A 17946-nucleotide genomic window follows, 5' to 3' on the forward strand; every position below is an offset into this window, starting at 1 on the left:
TTTAGCAAACATAAAATTAATAATATGAAATTCATCAGCTATTTTTCTAATGTCTTTCCTATACCATTTTTAATCGTAAAAGTATCAGAGCATCCACAATAGGAGTTTGTTCTTGATTTTTTTAAACACTAAAAACTAGAAGGATATGTTTTTAACTAATGCGGAGGTGAGGTTTTTGATGCTTGGGTCTTCATGCAAAAAAAAAAAAAAAAGTTTTTGTCAGATTTTTTTTTAATATACATCAGTGAGACGCGGTTGCATCCCGCTGGGGTGTTTTAGAGTGACCGTCAATAGATGCAACTTTGTTTTTTTGTTTTTTGTTTTTTTTTTTTTTGTTTTAGCAGGTGCTTGCACAACAAGTGCCACAAATTTTATTTATTTTTTATGAAATTATTTTTATTTAACTTTGATGTTAATTTGTTTTTGTTTATATAATATAAATGTAGACATGTAGTATAGAATTTTAATTTAAATATTATATTTATTAGTAGCTTAATTTTAATTTTATAATTATCATTTCAATTAAATGTAGACACGTTAAAATCTTTATAACTAATTTGTTATGATGGAAACTTACAACTAGAGTATACAGAAGATAAATTCCGTTAATTTTGTATGATAGCTTGCAAAACATATAAGACAAATAAAGAGTAAATACCAGCGGAGGTTCTCTGACTTTGGTGGCACTGTCACTTTTAGTCCTTAACTTTTAAATCAACCACTCTTAGTCCTCTTACTTTTTGTTTCTAGCCATCTATGGTCCTTCCATTAAACTTGACCATCTAATGCCGTTTTCTCAAGGATAATTCAATCCTTTCATAATTAATTTATTAATTATTATGTTTGTCAAGTCATACCGAAATATCCCGATGTCGTTTTGGCACAACCTTCGTACCAGCTTTTGTACGCCATTTTGATTCACGAGTTGGTTTTGTACACGTTCATAGCTGGGGAAACCATTGTTTGACTATTCTGATGAGGAAATTAAACATAATAATTACTAACTTAATTATGAAATGATTGAATTATCTTTTAGAAAACGGCATTAGATGGTCAAGATTAACGAAAGGACCATAGATGACTAGAAACAAAAAGTAAAAGGACTAAAAGTTGTTAATTTAAAAGTTGAGGACTAAAAGTGGTAGTACCACCAAAGTCGAAGGACCTCCGCCGGTATTTACTCGACAAATAAATTACAGTAGTCCCGGGCTTAGCATAGTTAGTTCATCGTCTGACTTAAAGATCCTGACTGTCCTGGCTAGAGGTTGGAGGTGACAGTGTGGGTGTTCGTAATTGCGTGACTCACAATTTACCTTCACAATGACTTTAAGAGTGGAGTGTTATATACTTAAAGATTAGTAGGACAAGTTGGGATAACCTAAGTTAGCAATTCTTATAATTAACTCCAGAGTAGTAATACATTATAATAGAGCAAGTAGTTATGAACAAATACGGTAACAGAGCTAGTTAGTAGTACTAACAAAAAAAAAAAACTCTAGTAGAAATGGGATTATGGGAGTAATAATAATTAATTAAAAGCAAAGAAAAATGCAAAATGCACGCAAAAATAGAAAATTTTAAAAAATAATATATAGAATTAAGAGCTAAATTTGTGCGCGGGTATAAAGAGGGGGCGGAGAGAGAGTGAGAGGCCGTTCCTTCTCTCCAGGGAGAATGGCGTGAGACTGTACCAACCGGAGTGACTGAGAGAGTGTGTGTGTATGTATGTATGTATGTATTCTAGACGGTGGCGATACCATATCTCTACACTCGTCTTTGCATGCTTCACCAACTCATTCTAAAGAAAACCCAAAACCCAAATCGCTAAAACGCCAATGATACACCACCCTACACAGGAGAGTGTACATGAGAAAAAAGGAGAATTAAAGCACCTTCATCCGGGCTTTGGGGAATCCGGGACCGACCCAGATGATAAAAGCGGGTAATTTCTCGTGGGTAATTTTCTGTTCCGTGTTTTATCTGATCAGTTGGTCTCCATTGTTGCTTTGATCGCGTTTTTTTTTTTTTTTTTTTTTCCTTTGTTGTGAAATATATATCAGTGTAATTTTTGTTGTTACATTACTGCGCGGGATTTGTTTTTGTGTTGATTGTGTTTGTGGTGCGATGGTTGAGAGAGATGGGGTTGGAGTGAAGATGAAGGATGATGAGGAGGAGCTGGAGATGTTGTTGGATGAGATCCCTCATGCAACATCTTTCAATCTGAATCATCTTCATAGCAATGGGTGTGATGGGTCATATGTGAGGCGAAAATTGTATGATCATACCTGCAGTGTTTCCCCTCTCAGAGGGGTTTTAGTGAAATCTGATGGCTCTGGTGGTGGATCACCAGCTCCACCTCCCATGGAAGAGCTAAAACCCAGTGTGGTTTCTGATCATTTCAAGGGGTTGCAGATCAATCATGGAATTGGTGGTATGAGGGCGGATGGGAATGGGAATGGGAATGGGAATACTTTCAGTGATCTGAATTTGGGGAAGAATTTTAGTAGTAGATTGTATATTAGTGGGGAGCAAGAGAGTGGGTCGAAAACCAGCTTTTCTGATCGGGGTGTTAGAATGGTGCCTGAAAAGTTTAGGGGAATCGGTGATCAGAAGATGGGCGTTTCTGATTATAGAGGATTTGTATCATCTGCTCCTGTACCGCAAAATCCAATAGGTGTTAATAGTCAGGTGGGTTCTCCAATGCCCGTTGGATTGTCGTATGATTGTGGGTTTGGTAATTTATATGCAACGCAATATCTTTCTGGTCTATCGAACGGATTGGTTTCGCAATTGAATCCGAATAGTAGTGCTATGGATTCCCAGCTCTACCAAACTAAAGTGCTGGCCGGTCATCTCTATCACGTGGGAATTCCATTGTCGGATTTGCCTGGTTCTGTAATGTGGAATGTCTCACATGCTCCGCAAAATGGAAGGTCTATAGCTGGAGAGTTCCCGTTTGTGCCTCACAGAAAGTCTCACATTGATGCAGAGAATGCCTTTTACTCGCATCAACATTTGTCAAATGGAAGGGGGAACGTGACCCAGAGTGCTAGAATGCCTCAAGGGAATATCGAGGCTTTTGCTAGGGATGATAGCTTGATCGTGCAAGGGGAAAGCTTAAGTTGCACTGAAAAAAACGCCCGTCCACTTTCAATTGGACACGACAAGGCCAGGCCTCAAGAAAAGAGGTCACAACAACTATACGGTAGTCCCAAGAGCAAAGGCATTCAGGAAAGCGGGCGAAGCAGTGGGCTTTATCTCCCTTTCTCTCTGCCACTCAAGCTTAGCTCGTTGAGAGAAGTTCAAGGATATATTTCTCACATGGCAAAGGATCAATATGGTTGCCGATTCTTGCAAAGGATTTTTGACGAGGGAACTCCCCGAGATGTTCAAATAATATATGATGAGATAATTGATCATGCCGTTGAACTTATGATGAACCCATTCGGGAATTACCTTATGCAAAAACTGTTGGAAGTGTGCAATGAAGAACAAAGAACGCAAATACTACTAAGGGTTACTGAGGATCCCGGTCAACTTGTCAGCATCTCTTTAAATACCCATGGGTATGTCCTTGTACTATAGATACGACTATAGATACAACAAGATTATCCTTTCCTTGTTGATTTACTCAGTGTTTTTCTGCTTTTTCTTTTGCGTCAGGACTAGAGTAGTGCAGAAGCTGATCGAAACGCTGAAGACCAGGCAGCAAATTTTGATACTCATTTCATCGCTCGAACCAGGATTTCTTGATCTTATCAAGGACTTGAACGGTAACCATGTTGTTCAGAGGTGCTTGCAATGCTTTAGTAATGAAGACAGTAAGGTATTGTTTTTTTTTTCTTTACTATAGTTGTTGACGTGATAAGGTTTTTGGTATTTGCAACTTTCTAAAAATTGTCTTTTTCCCTGTTGACAAGCATTCGTTTAGTGTTTCCTTAATATCATGCGTCGAATAAATAGTTGCCATAGGAATGAGATCACTTCAAAATCATGTCTTCTCTGTTTCTGTATCTCTTTTGGTATATATTTTCTCATAGTTATTATGTAGATAAGCTTATGGTTTAATAACATCATTTGGCCAATAATAATTAACCGATACTACTCATAAAAATGAGGCTTTTGATCTTTGAAGTGAAACTCATCGTGCTAGAAAAAGTTCATTACTCAACGTGATTTTCCTTTTCATTCATATCCTTCCGGTATTGAAGGAAGGAAAGGAATTGAATGCTATCCTCGTAAACATCTGAGTAATTCAGAGGAATTGAAATATACAAGATCAAGCTTAGCCATCAAGAATGATATTTCGAATAAACCCGAAAAGGTTGCCTTTAGAAAATCCAACCAACTGAAGAATAGCATGATAATAGAGCAGTGCATTTTGTGTTTTTTTGTCGCAATAATGTCTAGACTACCTTTGATGCCTTACGTTATTAGAATCGAGGGCTCTCTCTTATCTAATTTCTTCCACTTTGGGCAGTTCATTTTCGTTACTGCTGCTAAGTACTGCGTTGATATTGCAACACACCAACACGGCTGTTGTGTTCTGCAAAGGTGCATTACTCATGCAACGGGGGAGTATCAAGAAAACTTAGTTGCAGAAATTTCTGCCAATGGACTTCTTCTCGCTCAAGATGCATTCGGGTATTAACTCACCGTGAATTAGACTCACTAACGCCAATTTTGAGTTCAAAATTACTCATTCAGCATATATATATATATATATATATATATATATATATATATACACCTTAGAAACTTGTTACTTATGTTGTTACTGTTTATTTTATTTTAAAACATTTTTTTTGCATGCAGAAACTATGTTGTTCAGTTTATATTGGAGTTGAAGATCCCATCCGCCACGTCCAAGCTGATATCGCAGTTCGAGGGCAACTTTGTGCATCTCTCAACCCAGAAGTTCAGCAGCCACGTCGTTGAAAAATGCCTGATTACATGCGACGTTGAAGTCCAGTCAAAGATCATCCGCGAGCTCGTCTCTGCAACGCACTTCGAGCAGCTGCTCCAGGACCCCCACGCAAACTATGTTATCCAAACAGCGCTTCGTGTTTCTGAGGTAACATTACGATTTACGCACTCTCTTCGATACTTCTCCTTAACGCAGCACCATTTACTCAGGGTCGGATCCACAGTGAGGGCAGTTGACCCCCCTCCCCCCACCCCATCACCATAAATAGTAGCATATATATATATATATATATATATATATATATATATATAATCATAATCATAATCATAATTAGGTGAGAACCAACCTTAACCTGCGAACTTCTGAAGGATTGCACCACAACTACTACATGATTGCACTGCTGTAGCTCCTAGACATGCCTGGAGGATCTTGCGGTGCAATCCTATAGAAGTTCGCACCTGATTATGGATATATATATATATATATATATATATATATATAGTACATGTTTAGATATAAATAAAATATACAAATACAAGTAATCAAAATGTGAGCTAGATAAGATGGTAAGTTATGCCTTTAATGTAGGAAAGGTGAAAGGGTTGAATTTTTCAAACTATCTCTTTTGTTTTAATCTTTTGCTCCTGCAATTACTCATCTCTATCTCTCTGCTGCAAAAACTATCAAATGATTCATAGACTGTACTAAACACAATAAAACATATTTTTGGCGTTTAGGACTGTCTTCACAAGCTATTGGTGGATGCAATCGAGTCCCACAAGTCAATCTCGCGCAACAGTCCCTATTCGAAGCGGATTTTCTCTAACAAGCTGTGGAAGAAGTGATGCAAAATCATTCGCTCGTTTGGGGCAAAAGAAGGTTTGTTAGAAGCTCTGCTCTTCTTTTATCATTCCACTCTTTACTGATCATGAGAAGTAGTAGCAAATAAATGATCTGTTGTCAATTTTGCTCTGTAATATTTATCCCACTCGCCTGCTTTTTCTTTCCAAGAATGGGTGACTGTAAAGAACATGGAATCGCCATTTACGTTGCTTGAAATATATATAGATTCATTTGTGGTACTGTTTTTGTCATTGTCGGGTGCCATTGGATTTATTTATAATAATGGCAATATAACAATACTATGGTTATGTTTGGTTTCGCGATTTTGTATCATCGTACTATCAGATTTGATACCAATTATTAGGTCTGTTGGCCTACTTTTGTTACCCAGTATTGGATACAAAATTTCAAATTCTTTAGAGCATCCTCATCAGTTTTAGTTTTTCACGATTTTTTATTATCCAATTAGGTGAGAGTAGAGGGATGTAAAAGAGGAAGAAAAAGAAAGAAAAAAAAAAGGAATTTGACATGCAAAAAAAAAAGCTATGCAGTTAACATGCTAGCCGGCGCGTGACGCGCACTTTTTTGCTTAGCTTTAGAGCATCCACATTAGTTGGGGAGATTTGGGAGATAATGTAAGAGTGATTAGGAAAGAGAAGGTGGGAGGGGAGAGAAAAAGAAAGAAAAAAAAATAACAAAACAAAAATTGAAAAAAATAAAATAAAAAACCGACAGCGCGCCTGACATTGGCTGTGCGCAAACGCGCACAGCCAGTGTTCTTTCTTTTTTCCTTTTTTCTGACATTATGCTTGAATTTGCAGAACAATTATTTTCACAAATAACCCCACCCCACATTTGTTATTATCCCCATCCAAGATAATTCATCTGACATTATCTCCATAATATCCACTGATGTGGATGCTCTTAGTGTTCCTCTCTCGGCGAGTTCTACAAAAAACCATGCACTTGCAAGGAGACCTTGACCTTTTCTCTATTGCCTTCTCTCTCTTTCACATGACAAACAATTTCTCTCTCGACGGGTCCCACAAAAAACCATGCACTTGCAAGAAGACCTTGAGCTTCTCTCTCATGCCTTTCCTCTTTTCCACATGGCAAACAAACTTGCAAAAATTAAACAAAAATTGCTGATGGTGATGCTCTTAGTAATCAACTAATCATGAGAACAAAAAATGAGAAAAGAAAAAAATAAAGTAAAATGTCAATTCTCCATGTGTTCAATATGGAACTTTATAGAGGCAATTCCAGTTAAGTTGGTTGGGCTATTGACTCAAGTGTGTTCAAAATGTCATTCTTCATGTGAATGTGATCTTTTGTTAATTATGATCACAAACCGAAGTTTACCCAATGCACATCAAATTTTCCTCGTCACTCAAAATATGGAACTTTATTATATTTAAATATACCTTTTGAATCCAATTATGATCCATATTGAACTTTATTATGTAGAGACATACTTCTAATGTTTGAACCAAACGCAAACTGGTGCATCAGTGGGAGATTCAAGTAAAGCATATTTATCGAGAACATAATAGAATTACGAATTGACTAAATAATGTTTCTATCCAGCATACTCGGAATTTAAAGGTGCTTAATAGCCCTCATCCAAATTGCCACTTCTACTCTTACTCTCAGTAGTCGGTATTGGTGAAATTTAAACATAGGGCTACATATGTCCTTGTAATAATGTCAGAACAATTCTCATTACCAAAATCACAATACTATCCTAAAATAAGTAATAAATTGAAAAAGAAAAAAAAAAAAAAAAAGAAAAAAAGAAAAGGTAAATATAACAATGGAGCCATAGGATCATAAGACAATGTTACACATAGGATCACAAGACCCCAGTTCAGTTCTGAGGATGTTAACTCACAAATGAAAAAAATAGTACCCCATAGGATCATAAGACAATGTTCCAAATCATCAAATTTGATCTGTACATGTGGCTTGATTGCTTAACTAAGTTCTTGTAGGCGCCACCTCGGGAATCTACATCAAACTGCAAAACGTAAGCCTAATCAAACTGCTGGCGCAGGGCCATCTCTGTCTCGCTCTTCCATGAAGCATGCGATGACTGACCCTTCATCCTCTTACTCTTCTCCTTGTCTTTTATGGTTGACCCTTTTTTCTTCCCCGCCTCTGTATTTGCATCTGAAGCAGGGCGATCACCGCACATGGGGCAAACTATTCCTCTCGAATGTGAGTATGTCTTAGGAATCCCACAAGTCAAGCATATCCTGTGTAAACAATGTGTTGGATCAAATAATAGAAATGTAAACACTAAGGGGCAGCACAACGGCTAGTGAATGTTCAACCGTCATTCATGAAGCCTTTTGAAAATGTTGTTGGATAAGAGCAACAATTTGGAAAGAGAACTACTGTTTCTGGATGTTGGGTTCAAAATACGGGAAACCCCCTTGAAAATTTTGGTCAAGAATGTAAGAGTTGAGTAAAAAATACTGATATTTTTTAACTGTTGATTGCCCTGCACAGTTCTGTTTATGCAGGAAAGTGTATTTTGAGAATTTCCACTTTCCATTACATAAGAACTTAAGAGATAGAAATAACGGGCATGATGGGCACAAATAATGCATTTTTGTCGCATCAAAGCACAAAGAAAAAATACCTCATAAGATCTGCAGCATCTTCTGAACTTTTGCCTCCTTGTGCAGTGGCCGAAGTCGCCGAACCCGCCAAAGAAACACTCCTTTGCCCTGTGGATGTCTTGGGCATGGTACCCTCTACATCACTTCTAACTCTTTCATGGATCCCAACTAACTGAGGCTTAGCCTCAACTACAGCACCTTCAGAGAAGAGAAAATAAAACAACCATTTAAACTCGAAATCTAGAGATAAGTGAACAACAACAAAAATTGACAACAATACAACATCATCTACAAGGCATTAAATCAACTGCAAAAGATTAAAACCCAAATTGGAATTCAAGCATCTGTAAGAAGCGTGGCAGTTTCAGAACATGACTACTAAACTTTTTGCCTAAGAATCGAAACAGAAATATAAACAGCAGTTTTGCATTGCATATATATCTGTCCATAAAAGTGAGGCAACAAATCGGAGAGAATAAAGCACAACATAAACAATCGGAAGTGACAAATAAAATATATTAATAGGAAAGAAAGGCAACTTATCACTTATCAGATGATAGTAATTAAACAGATTAAGTTCTTCTAGGTTAGGCAGCTATTATGAAACTTAAGTGCAAGCTTTAAACAACACATTTATGGCAAGTTTAGCTAAACCGAATCTAGCTAGGGTATGTGAAGAACAACCAGAAATCAGCAACAAGCAACATAGTATATTTGTGTGAACTCATTTCCTAATCCAACAACAAGCAACATAGTAAACTGAAAAATTAGGAGCTAGTTTCTCCATTTGAATGATTAGCTTATAAAGAGTGTAACTTTTGAAGAAGTATAAATTACAGCTAAATTAAACTATACTGGCTTAAACTCAAATTATAGCTAAAAACTAAGTTGTAATTTAAGAGAAAAGCAATTACCAGAAGGTAAATCTTTCTTATCTCTGTTGTTCTTACGGCGGCCGTGCCGCCAGCGCTGGTTGTCGGCGTCATTAGCAGCTTCCTGAACACTGTTGTTTAGAAACTCCGGCGGTGCCAAAACCTGAAATAGTTTCCAAACACAAAATCAAAACTTAATTTGGATTAAGCACAAGTGGCCACAAAAATAATAATAATATTTCAGCTTCAAGAGAATAACACAAATCTTACTTCGGAAAAGGCGTCGAGAGCAGAGGGGAGGGAGGAAGACGAAGAAGGGTTAGGGTTGAAAAGAGGTTTGTATCGATTCTGGGGAACGGCGCCGTCGTCGTCGTCGTCCTCCGGCTTGTCGTAGCCGAGCTGCTCTTCTCCTTCTCCGGCGTCGTCTTCTTCTTCCTCGGCGGAGGAGTAGCCCTGCAAGAGTGTCAAGCTCATTCCGACACAGTATACGGAGATCCGATTTCAGCTGCTCCGATTTTCAACCCGACAACTTTGAGCTTAGGGATTTTTCACTGCCCAATTGTAATCCATTCTGGGCCCGATGGCTCATAAGGGGCAAATTATGCCCGCGCAACGTGTTCATCGTGAATGGTGAACACGGGTTCAAACGATGTCGTTTTTATGTAAAAAAAATTTTTTTGTTAATGTGGTGTTAACGGCGCGCATTTGGTCAGATTATGAATTTTCTGTTATAAGATTATCAATTTACTGTAAATTCATAATCTCATAACAGAAAATTCATAATCGCATAAAAGAAAAACATCTATTAAATTATGAATTTTCTCTTATGAGATTATGCATTTACTGTAAATTCATAATCTCATAACAAAAAATTCATAATTTATGAATGTTGAAGAAGCTTGCGCTACAGAGGAGCAGTCATGGTTTCGGACGGGAATGTGTAGGCATGGTTCCAAAGAGAATGTGCAGGCATGGATTCATAATTTATGAATGTCCGAAATCATTGCTCACCTCAAATTAAAGTGAAACTGCGAAATGTGAAAATGAAGAAGAAAAGTCACGCGATTAATTAAGGAAAAAAAAAAAAGAAAAAGAAAAAGATAACGGTGTACTAACACCGTTGGGACCGTGTTCACCATGGATGGTGAACACGGTTCCATGGCATAACGATTGCTCATAAGGCCATAACTTTAGTCTTTTTTTTTTTTTTTTTTTTTTTTTTTTTTTTTTTTAAGATGGGAAAAAGCTCGTAATCACTACTCGAGAGTGTGCAATGTGATAGGGAATATGTCTCGAGCTACTAACCCTTTTGTACCAGGCACCTGGTCGGTTACAACTCCTCGCAAAGCAAGGGTCTATTCCCCATCATATCCGACTTGACACCGACCCGACCTGAGAGTTAGGTATCTGATTGGTTTAATGAGCTTCTTCTCTTAACCTTTATGCTTGGTTTCGATCTAGCTGTTCTGCTGGGCCCCGAGCACGTGAGATAAGCCTTTAAAAGGTATATACCGATAACCGAGTGCATGTAGGACATCTGGCATGTATGCCGAGCTCTCGGCATGTGTCCCTTTCAATCTGCTATAAATACCACGCTAGACGCTTGTCGAAGGAACTTTTGGGTCTCTCTCTAGAATACTGACTTGCTCGGGAACCCCCGACGGGTAATAACCCGAGCCATTATATCCTCCAATACTCATTGCATAATAACACCTACGAATACGTATATTCGGTGAAATTTACCACATGGTCCACATCACACAGGATAAACTTGTTTGTCTACTGATATTACATTGTAGTATCTGTTCATTTATACTTTCTCAACCTGTTTGAAGTACAAAGAGTCAACACCACCTCCACTGAGGTCGATCTCATGACCTCCCATATGGGAGAGTCACTACATATCATCTGAACACAAGGTGCTTGACATGTCAAGTGAGATTTCACTGTGAAGAGTAAAGAAATGTAGACGACAATGCGTGCTTTACGTTATTGTGAGTACGTCAAATACAGGAAGCTAACACTTGCATAGATTGGTTGCTCGAATGAGTTTAGCTCAATGATCTAGTAAGTAGCATTTGAGAAAAGAACACATACTCATCATATTTATATGGATGGTTGTATTTTAAAGACTCAGCATCCCCATTAGGGGGATTGTTCACAGTTTTTAATAAAAAATTGCCATCATGGATGTAAGAGAAGCAAGTGAGAATGCTAGAGGTCCTCCTCCAAAGAATAAGATTTTTGTAGTCCCAATGCAAAATAAAGATAACAATTGGTTGTTCTTTTTTTCTTGCATTAAAAACCTCTTTTCATTTTATTTTTTTACTTTTTTTCTTTTTCTCTTTCCTCCTCATCTCTCCTACTTGGCACCTAAAAAACTACACCAAAATTTCCACTATTGAGGATGCCCTAATGGGTTGTTTGGTAGACAATGGTTGTGAGAAAGGAAAAATTAGATGAAATGACAAAGGTATACCACCCTTTTTAAACCGAATTAACCGTTAACTGAAATTCGTTAAAATCTTTAACCATCAACCCAACCTAAATATTTGAGTTAAAAAACAGTTAACCGAATTTTATCAAGTGAGTTAACTAATTTTTCACCAAATTGTGCACACGCAATAAAAACGACAAGTTGATATTCAAGAGCTCCAATGATCCTAAATAACATAATCTGCAGAGTGCAACTGTAACTACAACTTCTAAACAATCAAAAAGAAGCACAAACTGGTTTCATAAACCTGTGTGAACAAATGTATGATCATCATGATCAAAATCACCAAAGTAAATGCTTAATTCCACCTTAAACAAGGTTTCGAGTTCGAGTCTTGTAAATGAAGTAACAAGTGTCGAAAAGCCTCTCCCTATAAGGTCTATCGGCAGCTCGGGATGAAATAAAATAAAGGGACAAGAAAGCTAGAGAAGCCTATGATGATCAGTTTAAGAACAATGGAAAATTGGATGTTCTCATGAGCTCATAAAATTAAAATAATTTCACTATGCGTTATGTGTTTGCAGCGCTAACCGTTAAGCTTGGTAGATCCATAGACAAGCTAGAAAGCTTCGACTTGATGGCCTCGAACTCTGGGTTCTGTCGTTCCTCATTTGTCAGCCAGGAAGACAAGCAATGGCTGATAAAATCACAGGCAGAAGTTATTGGCGTAACGCTCTTGGGAAGCCTGGGCTTCCCGAAGTTCATTATAAGCTGTAAGTTCGACTCGGTAGGATGTTCGACGTAATTTCCCAAGATATCTGCAATGGCTCTGCACCAGATTGGGCGGGCCACCTTCAGGAATTCATGCACAGCCAACATCGGGAGGCTCACGCTCCCTAGCTCGGACTCGTGCTGCCCAGCTCTTCCATGGAAATCTGACCCCCCGAGCTTCAGTAGATCGTGCGTGTCTGCCAAGTCACTGTACGCTGTTTATTTAGAAAAGTTAATCAATCAGTATCGGAAACACAAACAATGTAATACAACAAAGCATGGACTTATTTGCTAAAATGGGACAATCCCCGAATGCTTTCTGGCAAAAGACCTGGGGGAAACGGTGATGTTTCCGATACAATCTTAGTTTTGACGGGGAGGAAGGAATTAAGCCAAAATTGCAAATGCATAAGATGAGTTTGCAAGTAAAGGTCACCAGGCCATACATGCCACTTTTCCATCGCTTCTGTATGCCTCTATCCCGTGAAGGCCTGCTTCTTTCAATCTTCTTATGATGGTGACTGGATTTTTTAACGCCCATGGATGAGCCAATACCGCAACTCCCCCTGTTTCACATATTAATTTCACAGCTTCCTCTGCAACTGGCTCGCTTCCGCTGAACAACAGAATCGGGATATACCTCTCAGTCAATATCTCGTTCATATATATATATATATATATATATATATATATATATATAGAATTACATTCATGTAAAAACAGGACTTAAAATACAAACGTGTGGACATTTCGGGATCGTTGGATTTTGGATATCTATGGTTGTGATTAGTTTTTATATTTTTGTGTGCACTGTCGTTCATGGACGTGTACACTGTCGTTCATGGACGTGTGCACACTAGTCCAACACCCACATTTAGGTGTGTGCACGGTATATGTCCATATGTTTGTATTTTAAGGGTGTTTGCATGTGAATGCAACCCTATATATATATATATATATATATATATATAAGAATAAGCATGAATACAAGAACTATGTAAGTTGTGAAGATTACGTAGCATATGCAGGTCCACCATCATAAAGGTATCGGGCGAAAGCCTGTCTTAGATTCTCAACATATCCTGCTTCAACCATGGCACGAGCAACATGCAACCTCCCGGGAGCTACATCTTTGCCCGTAATTCTCATTACCTGTTCCCACTTAAGTGGCAGTTTGAGTTTGTTGAGTTTTGAAACCATGCTTTTTGCACGTAGAAAACGGCCTTCCCTTATATCATGCAACAACTTTTCCAGTTTGTCAACCTTTGTTGGCCCACAACTGCTGTAATATGCGAGGATGTGAACTGGTTCTTCTGATCCAGACTCCCCTCTGTAAAGTATTCAAATTTCAGGGCTACAATATATACAAAAAGATATTGAATTTCTGCAAAACTTATGGACCATTCTGAGAAAAATCGCCCATTAAAACCTTTGTCAACAGATAGAAACAAGAAAAGTGAAGCAGACAAAGAAACTAAAACAAAGCTATGCAATGTGATTGGGATTAGGTATATCAGATGTTACTCAACTCAATTAAGCTAAACCTGAGTTTAGTAGGCTCGGTTATATGGATTAAGGAAAGAAGCATTTACTGCAATATGTAATATGAAATAGTAAGAGAGAACAATACAACAAGTCACCATCTCAGCGGTTAGCATAATTAATCAAAAAATTAAAAAAATAAAATAAAAAATACAGACCCCTGGGAGAAAATTGTACTAATTTCAACGCCTGGAATGATTTTGATGCCAAATCTGCGGGCAGCTTCCAGGGCTTCAGGTATTCCAGACATGGTATCATGATCAGTCAAAGATAGAACTTTCACCTGCTCTGAACGTGTTAGAACTAATTAACCGCAGAACAGGTAATCAATTATGAAGAGAATGTGACATCAAATTCAGGTGACATAACCCTCCTCCCAAAACAAAACAAAAACACACACACAAACACACACATTTGCACTCTCTTGTAAGCAGTGCACTAGACAAAAAAAAAACATGTTTTGTTAAGGATGGCATAGGAACAAACATAGAAATTAGAACATCGAACCAGCATCTATAATATATATACTTGTTAGTATGTATAGTATATACCGGTTGACTATGTTCCTAGCTCCCTATGTCCCAACCCCTTGCAGCTCTGAAGAGAACAAGAAGAGGAAAATAAAATCACGAGCCTGCATCTAAAAGGGACCAGATTGAAGTCCACTTTCTATACAAGCTGCAGTGCCTACAATCTTCCCTAACTACTCCCGAGAAAAATCTAAGAAATGATGAAAATTTTCACAGTGCACCGAAACATATTAACCTACAGTGAAGACACCAAGAAAAGCTCATTAGAGCTCTTCCACCACCATAGCGGCGACTAAAACATGTAACTTCTAGGTTCTAGCATGAGTAAATGAAAAACCACTGCTCTAAATTTTCAACATGGGACTATGAGAGTGTTACTGGGCATCAAAGTAGTCAATCAACTAACCAAGATTTCAGCTGTATATATTATCCAGAGAGATTTAATCCATGAACATTGAACACAACCATTAAGATTCAATTAGTAGAACATAGTTTGACCAATGGTATTCCATATTTCCATACAATTACCTTACATTCAAATTAGTTTATGTTCCCTGCTTGATTAACTCGGTTCTATTTTCTCTCAGGAAAATAAGTGAACACATAACAGGCAGTATAGCACTGCCAATGAAAATTACTCTGCACAAAGGATATCAGCTAAACAATCCAAGGAAAAAGAAACCCCAATTCCACAACAGGAAAAGAAGATTGAAACTTTATCAAATAACCAAGAAAACTCACCCCATTTTGATGTGCTCTCTCGACAACTTTGGAAGCGGACAAGAACCCATCACTGTGAAGAGAATGGCAGTGCAATTCAAACACCAACTTCTCCTTGGGCTGATTCCATGGCACCAGGAAATCATCATCAAGAAGCTTCCCAGACCTCTGGTCCAAGAAAACCCATTCACTCACAGAATTGTAAGCTAAGGACTGCTCAGAGGTCATCTTCCTCTTGCTGCCCCCTCTTTTCTTCTTCTTCTTCTTGTTATTAGAGGCGTTGCCAGGTGATGATTTCTTGGGAATTTCTTTATCGCCCATCATCTGATACAGAAAGAAAGAAAGAAAGAAAGAAAGAAAGAGAAAGATCGGAGGTGTAGAGTATGGTGAGAGTGGTAGAGGTCCCTGTTAAGTGTTAATGGGAGGTTGGTTTAGGGGGACCAAAGGGGTTGTAGCTTTAGCCTCTAGGGCATGTAAATATGGAATCTGGTTGAATGGATCAGTAACAGCAGAAAGCAAATCCTTCAATTTTGTAGTACCACGATAAAAGATCTCCAAATCGATTCTGTCTTTTTAGGTTTAAAAAAAAAAAAAAAAAAAAGAAAGAAAATTTGTGATTTGATCATTGTTTGAAAAATGTTGAATATCCAATCTCAAGGATTAGGCTGTTCTTATCCCTGCAAATATCTCCCACTCTCAAAAATGGGTCCCACTTTCACATCATCTCATTTGCAAATCATCTATTATTCACACCACACCTCTGTAAATCTAATCTATTTTGAAAAGTGGACCCCAAACAATAAAATAAATAAAGAAAACAAACAAAAAGTACATATATAAAATAAAAAATTAAAAAAAAGGGTATAAAGCTGCTGCCGCCACGGCAGCAGCTTTGTACGATGCAAATGGTTTGCCAATTTGCATTATTTGCAAATTGGCAATCCAAGTAAGCAATAAAAATAAAATATAAATAGCATATTATTCCACCTCATTTTACCACATCACTTTGCCAATGGGTTCTTTGCATGGATGTGGTTAGCCTTATTCATCTTTCAGTTAAATAGAGCATTTAGGATTTGATGTCATGATTGAAGGAGTGAATTTAAACTTCACATGAAAACATGAATGGAAAAAAAAATCTTGGAAGATGCAAATTTGATCTCTAAGACTAGACTGATTAAGCGACTCACGATTTGCCGTTCCGTTTTCACTATTAGGCGCCCTAAAATCGGTCGGGTGCCTAGGTGGCCAGCTAGGCGGCGAAATCGGTCAAAATCGGCCTAGTCGTCCGACTCGATCGAGTCAGTCAATTTCTTCTGATTTTGACTGATTTCGTCTGGTCCAGCCGTTCGTAGACTAGTTTGATACTTTGAATCTTTGGATGATTGAAGTATTTGAGTATTTTATTTTTTAATATTATTTTGATGTTATGACATATGAATTATCATTATTTCATTTATTTGGATGTGTTATTTGATTGAATGTTGAAAACAGCTTCATTAAAATTGTCAAACTGTAAGTCTCCCACTATTTTTTTGGCGCCCGCCTAGATTCCACCTAGTCCGCCTAGGCGCTAGGCGCTGCCCAGACACTCGATTAGCGTCTACTGCAACCATGCTAGTAGCTGTAGAGGCCCTCGTAACATTACTCTGACAAAGTTGAGATTACATAAGTATTCAAAAAAGTGTGTCTTCTATTATTGGAGATAGAGTTTTCTGACTACTCTAAAATGAAAATAATGTAATTTTCTTTTCTTTGTATGTATTTGATTTTAGAATGACCTGGTGTTCAATACTCATAATAGATTTGGATTAATCCAAAGTCAAGAAATTACACTTTATTTCATTCGCAATACTCAAATTAAAAAACAATGCATAATAATAACAAAATCACATAAAACATATACCTAATAAAAATTGATATCGATCAATTTTGAGTTGAGTTATTAAATTCTTGGATCACTTTTTAGTCATTTAGACTATTCAAGTCTCGACTAAGATCTTATTAATTGGAGTTGTTACATGAAACATAACAAAATCAAATTAAACCTATATATATATTTAACAAAAATAATACATGATATTAGTGGGTGGAGTATAACTCTCATATCTAAAAGTCACGAGTTTAATTATTGTCAAGACCCCCTCAATCGAGTTCGTCGCATAGCCTTTCTAATATAATTCACATCTCATATGTGATTCTCAAACTATTAAGCTAGGTTTCATAAAAAAAAATATACATCCAGATAATGAGAATAGATTTTTTTTCATTAATCAAAGTAATATATATAGGGGACCACATACATTTGGTAGTTACACCTAATTGATGGATATGTATATATGCCTCTGAGAATTGAGATGCTTCCAAACCATACTCTTCTCTTTTATACAGTGGACAACTCATGGCTAAACTATAAAAGGAAAAAAACATTACATCATTTTCTAAATGCATTATTCAAAATAAAAAATTAAAATATTTTTTTTAAAAAAATAAAAACAGAGGGCCATCTTTTGCACGGGGCTCCATCATCAATAATTTTACAACTTTGATGGAAAAAATAATGCAAAGATGTTGAGATTTCATCAGAAATAATTCAGTGCAGTGAATGCATGCAATCATGCATGATGCATGAAGTCCGTATAGGTACGAACACAACACATATATACAGAGACGGATCCAG

General features: G+C 37.3%; 3 protein-coding genes across 3 annotated transcripts; 1 reads left to right on the forward strand and 2 right to left on the reverse strand.

Annotated features, from left to right (window-relative positions):
* Positions 1-1658: 1658 nt before the first annotated feature.
* Positions 1659-6005, forward strand: LOC109165223 (putative pumilio homolog 7, chloroplastic). The gene is made up of 5 exons (XM_019313900.1): positions 1659-3566; positions 3664-3826; positions 4481-4644; positions 4816-5074; positions 5665-6005. The coding sequence occupies exons 1-5, from the start codon at positions 2125-2127 to the stop codon at positions 5770-5772; spliced, it is 2136 nt and encodes a 711-aa protein (XP_019169445.1). The 5' UTR covers positions 1659-2124; the 3' UTR covers positions 5773-6005.
* Positions 6006-7472: 1467 nt separating this feature from the next.
* LOC109164599 lies at positions 7473-9836 on the reverse strand. The gene is made up of 4 exons (XM_019313120.1): positions 9537-9836; positions 9309-9429; positions 8415-8592; positions 7473-8025 (listed from the first exon to the last, which is right to left on the reverse strand). The coding sequence occupies exons 1-4, from the start codon at positions 9738-9740 to the stop codon at positions 7803-7805; spliced, it is 726 nt and encodes a 241-aa protein (XP_019168665.1). The 5' UTR covers positions 9741-9836; the 3' UTR covers positions 7473-7802.
* Positions 9837-11976: 2140 nt separating this feature from the next.
* On the reverse strand, positions 11977-15818 carry LOC109171398 (3',5'-nucleoside bisphosphate phosphatase). The gene is made up of 5 exons (XM_019320488.1): positions 15288-15818; positions 14175-14299; positions 13490-13804; positions 12921-13090; positions 11977-12689 (listed from the first exon to the last, which is right to left on the reverse strand). The coding sequence occupies exons 1-5, from the start codon at positions 15588-15590 to the stop codon at positions 12274-12276; spliced, it is 1329 nt and encodes a 442-aa protein (XP_019176033.1). The 5' UTR covers positions 15591-15818; the 3' UTR covers positions 11977-12273.
* Between the last annotated feature and the right edge of the window lie 2128 nt (positions 15819-17946).

Source organism: Ipomoea nil, unplaced genomic scaffold, assembly GCF_001879475.1.
Source record: "Ipomoea nil cultivar Tokyo-kokei standard unplaced genomic scaffold, Asagao_1.1 scaffold0317, whole genome shotgun sequence".
In the NCBI taxonomy this organism is placed as follows: domain Eukaryota; kingdom Viridiplantae; phylum Streptophyta; class Magnoliopsida; order Solanales; family Convolvulaceae; genus Ipomoea; species Ipomoea nil.

Bases quoted from the DNA above. Each gene is read 5' to 3' on its own strand.
- LOC109171398 (XM_019320488.1), bottom strand. From the start codon at position 15,590: ATGATGGGCGATAAAGAAATTCCCAAGAAATCATCACCTGGCAACGCC. The intron at 14,300-15,287 runs GTGAGTTTTCTT...CGTTCAGAGCAG, and splicing joins AGAGAGCACATCAAAATGGG to GTGAAAGTTCTATCTTTGAC. The intron at 12,690-12,920 runs GTATGGCCTGGT...CTAAATAAACAG, and splicing joins AAGCGATGGAAAAGTGGCAT to CGTACAGTGACTTGGCAGAC.
- LOC109164599 (XM_019313120.1), bottom strand. From the start codon at position 9,740: ATGAGCTTGACACTCTTGCAGGGCTACTCCTCCGCCGAGGAAGAAGAA. The intron at 8,593-9,308 runs GTAATTGCTTTT...TCTTCTCTGAAG, and splicing joins TAAGAAAGATTTACCTTCTG to GTGCTGTAGTTGAGGCTAAG. The intron at 8,026-8,414 runs GTATTTTTTCTT...TTGTTTACACAG, and splicing joins GATGCTGCAGATCTTATGAG to GATATGCTTGACTTGTGGGA.
- LOC109165223 (XM_019313900.1), top strand. From the start codon at position 2,125: ATGGTTGAGAGAGATGGGGTTGGAGTGAAGATGAAGGATGATGAGGAG. The intron at 3,567-3,663 runs GTATGTCCTTGT...CTTTTGCGTCAG, and splicing joins ATCTCTTTAAATACCCATGG to GACTAGAGTAGTGCAGAAGC. The intron at 3,827-4,480 runs GTATTGTTTTTT...CACTTTGGGCAG, and splicing joins TTAGTAATGAAGACAGTAAG to TTCATTTTCGTTACTGCTGC.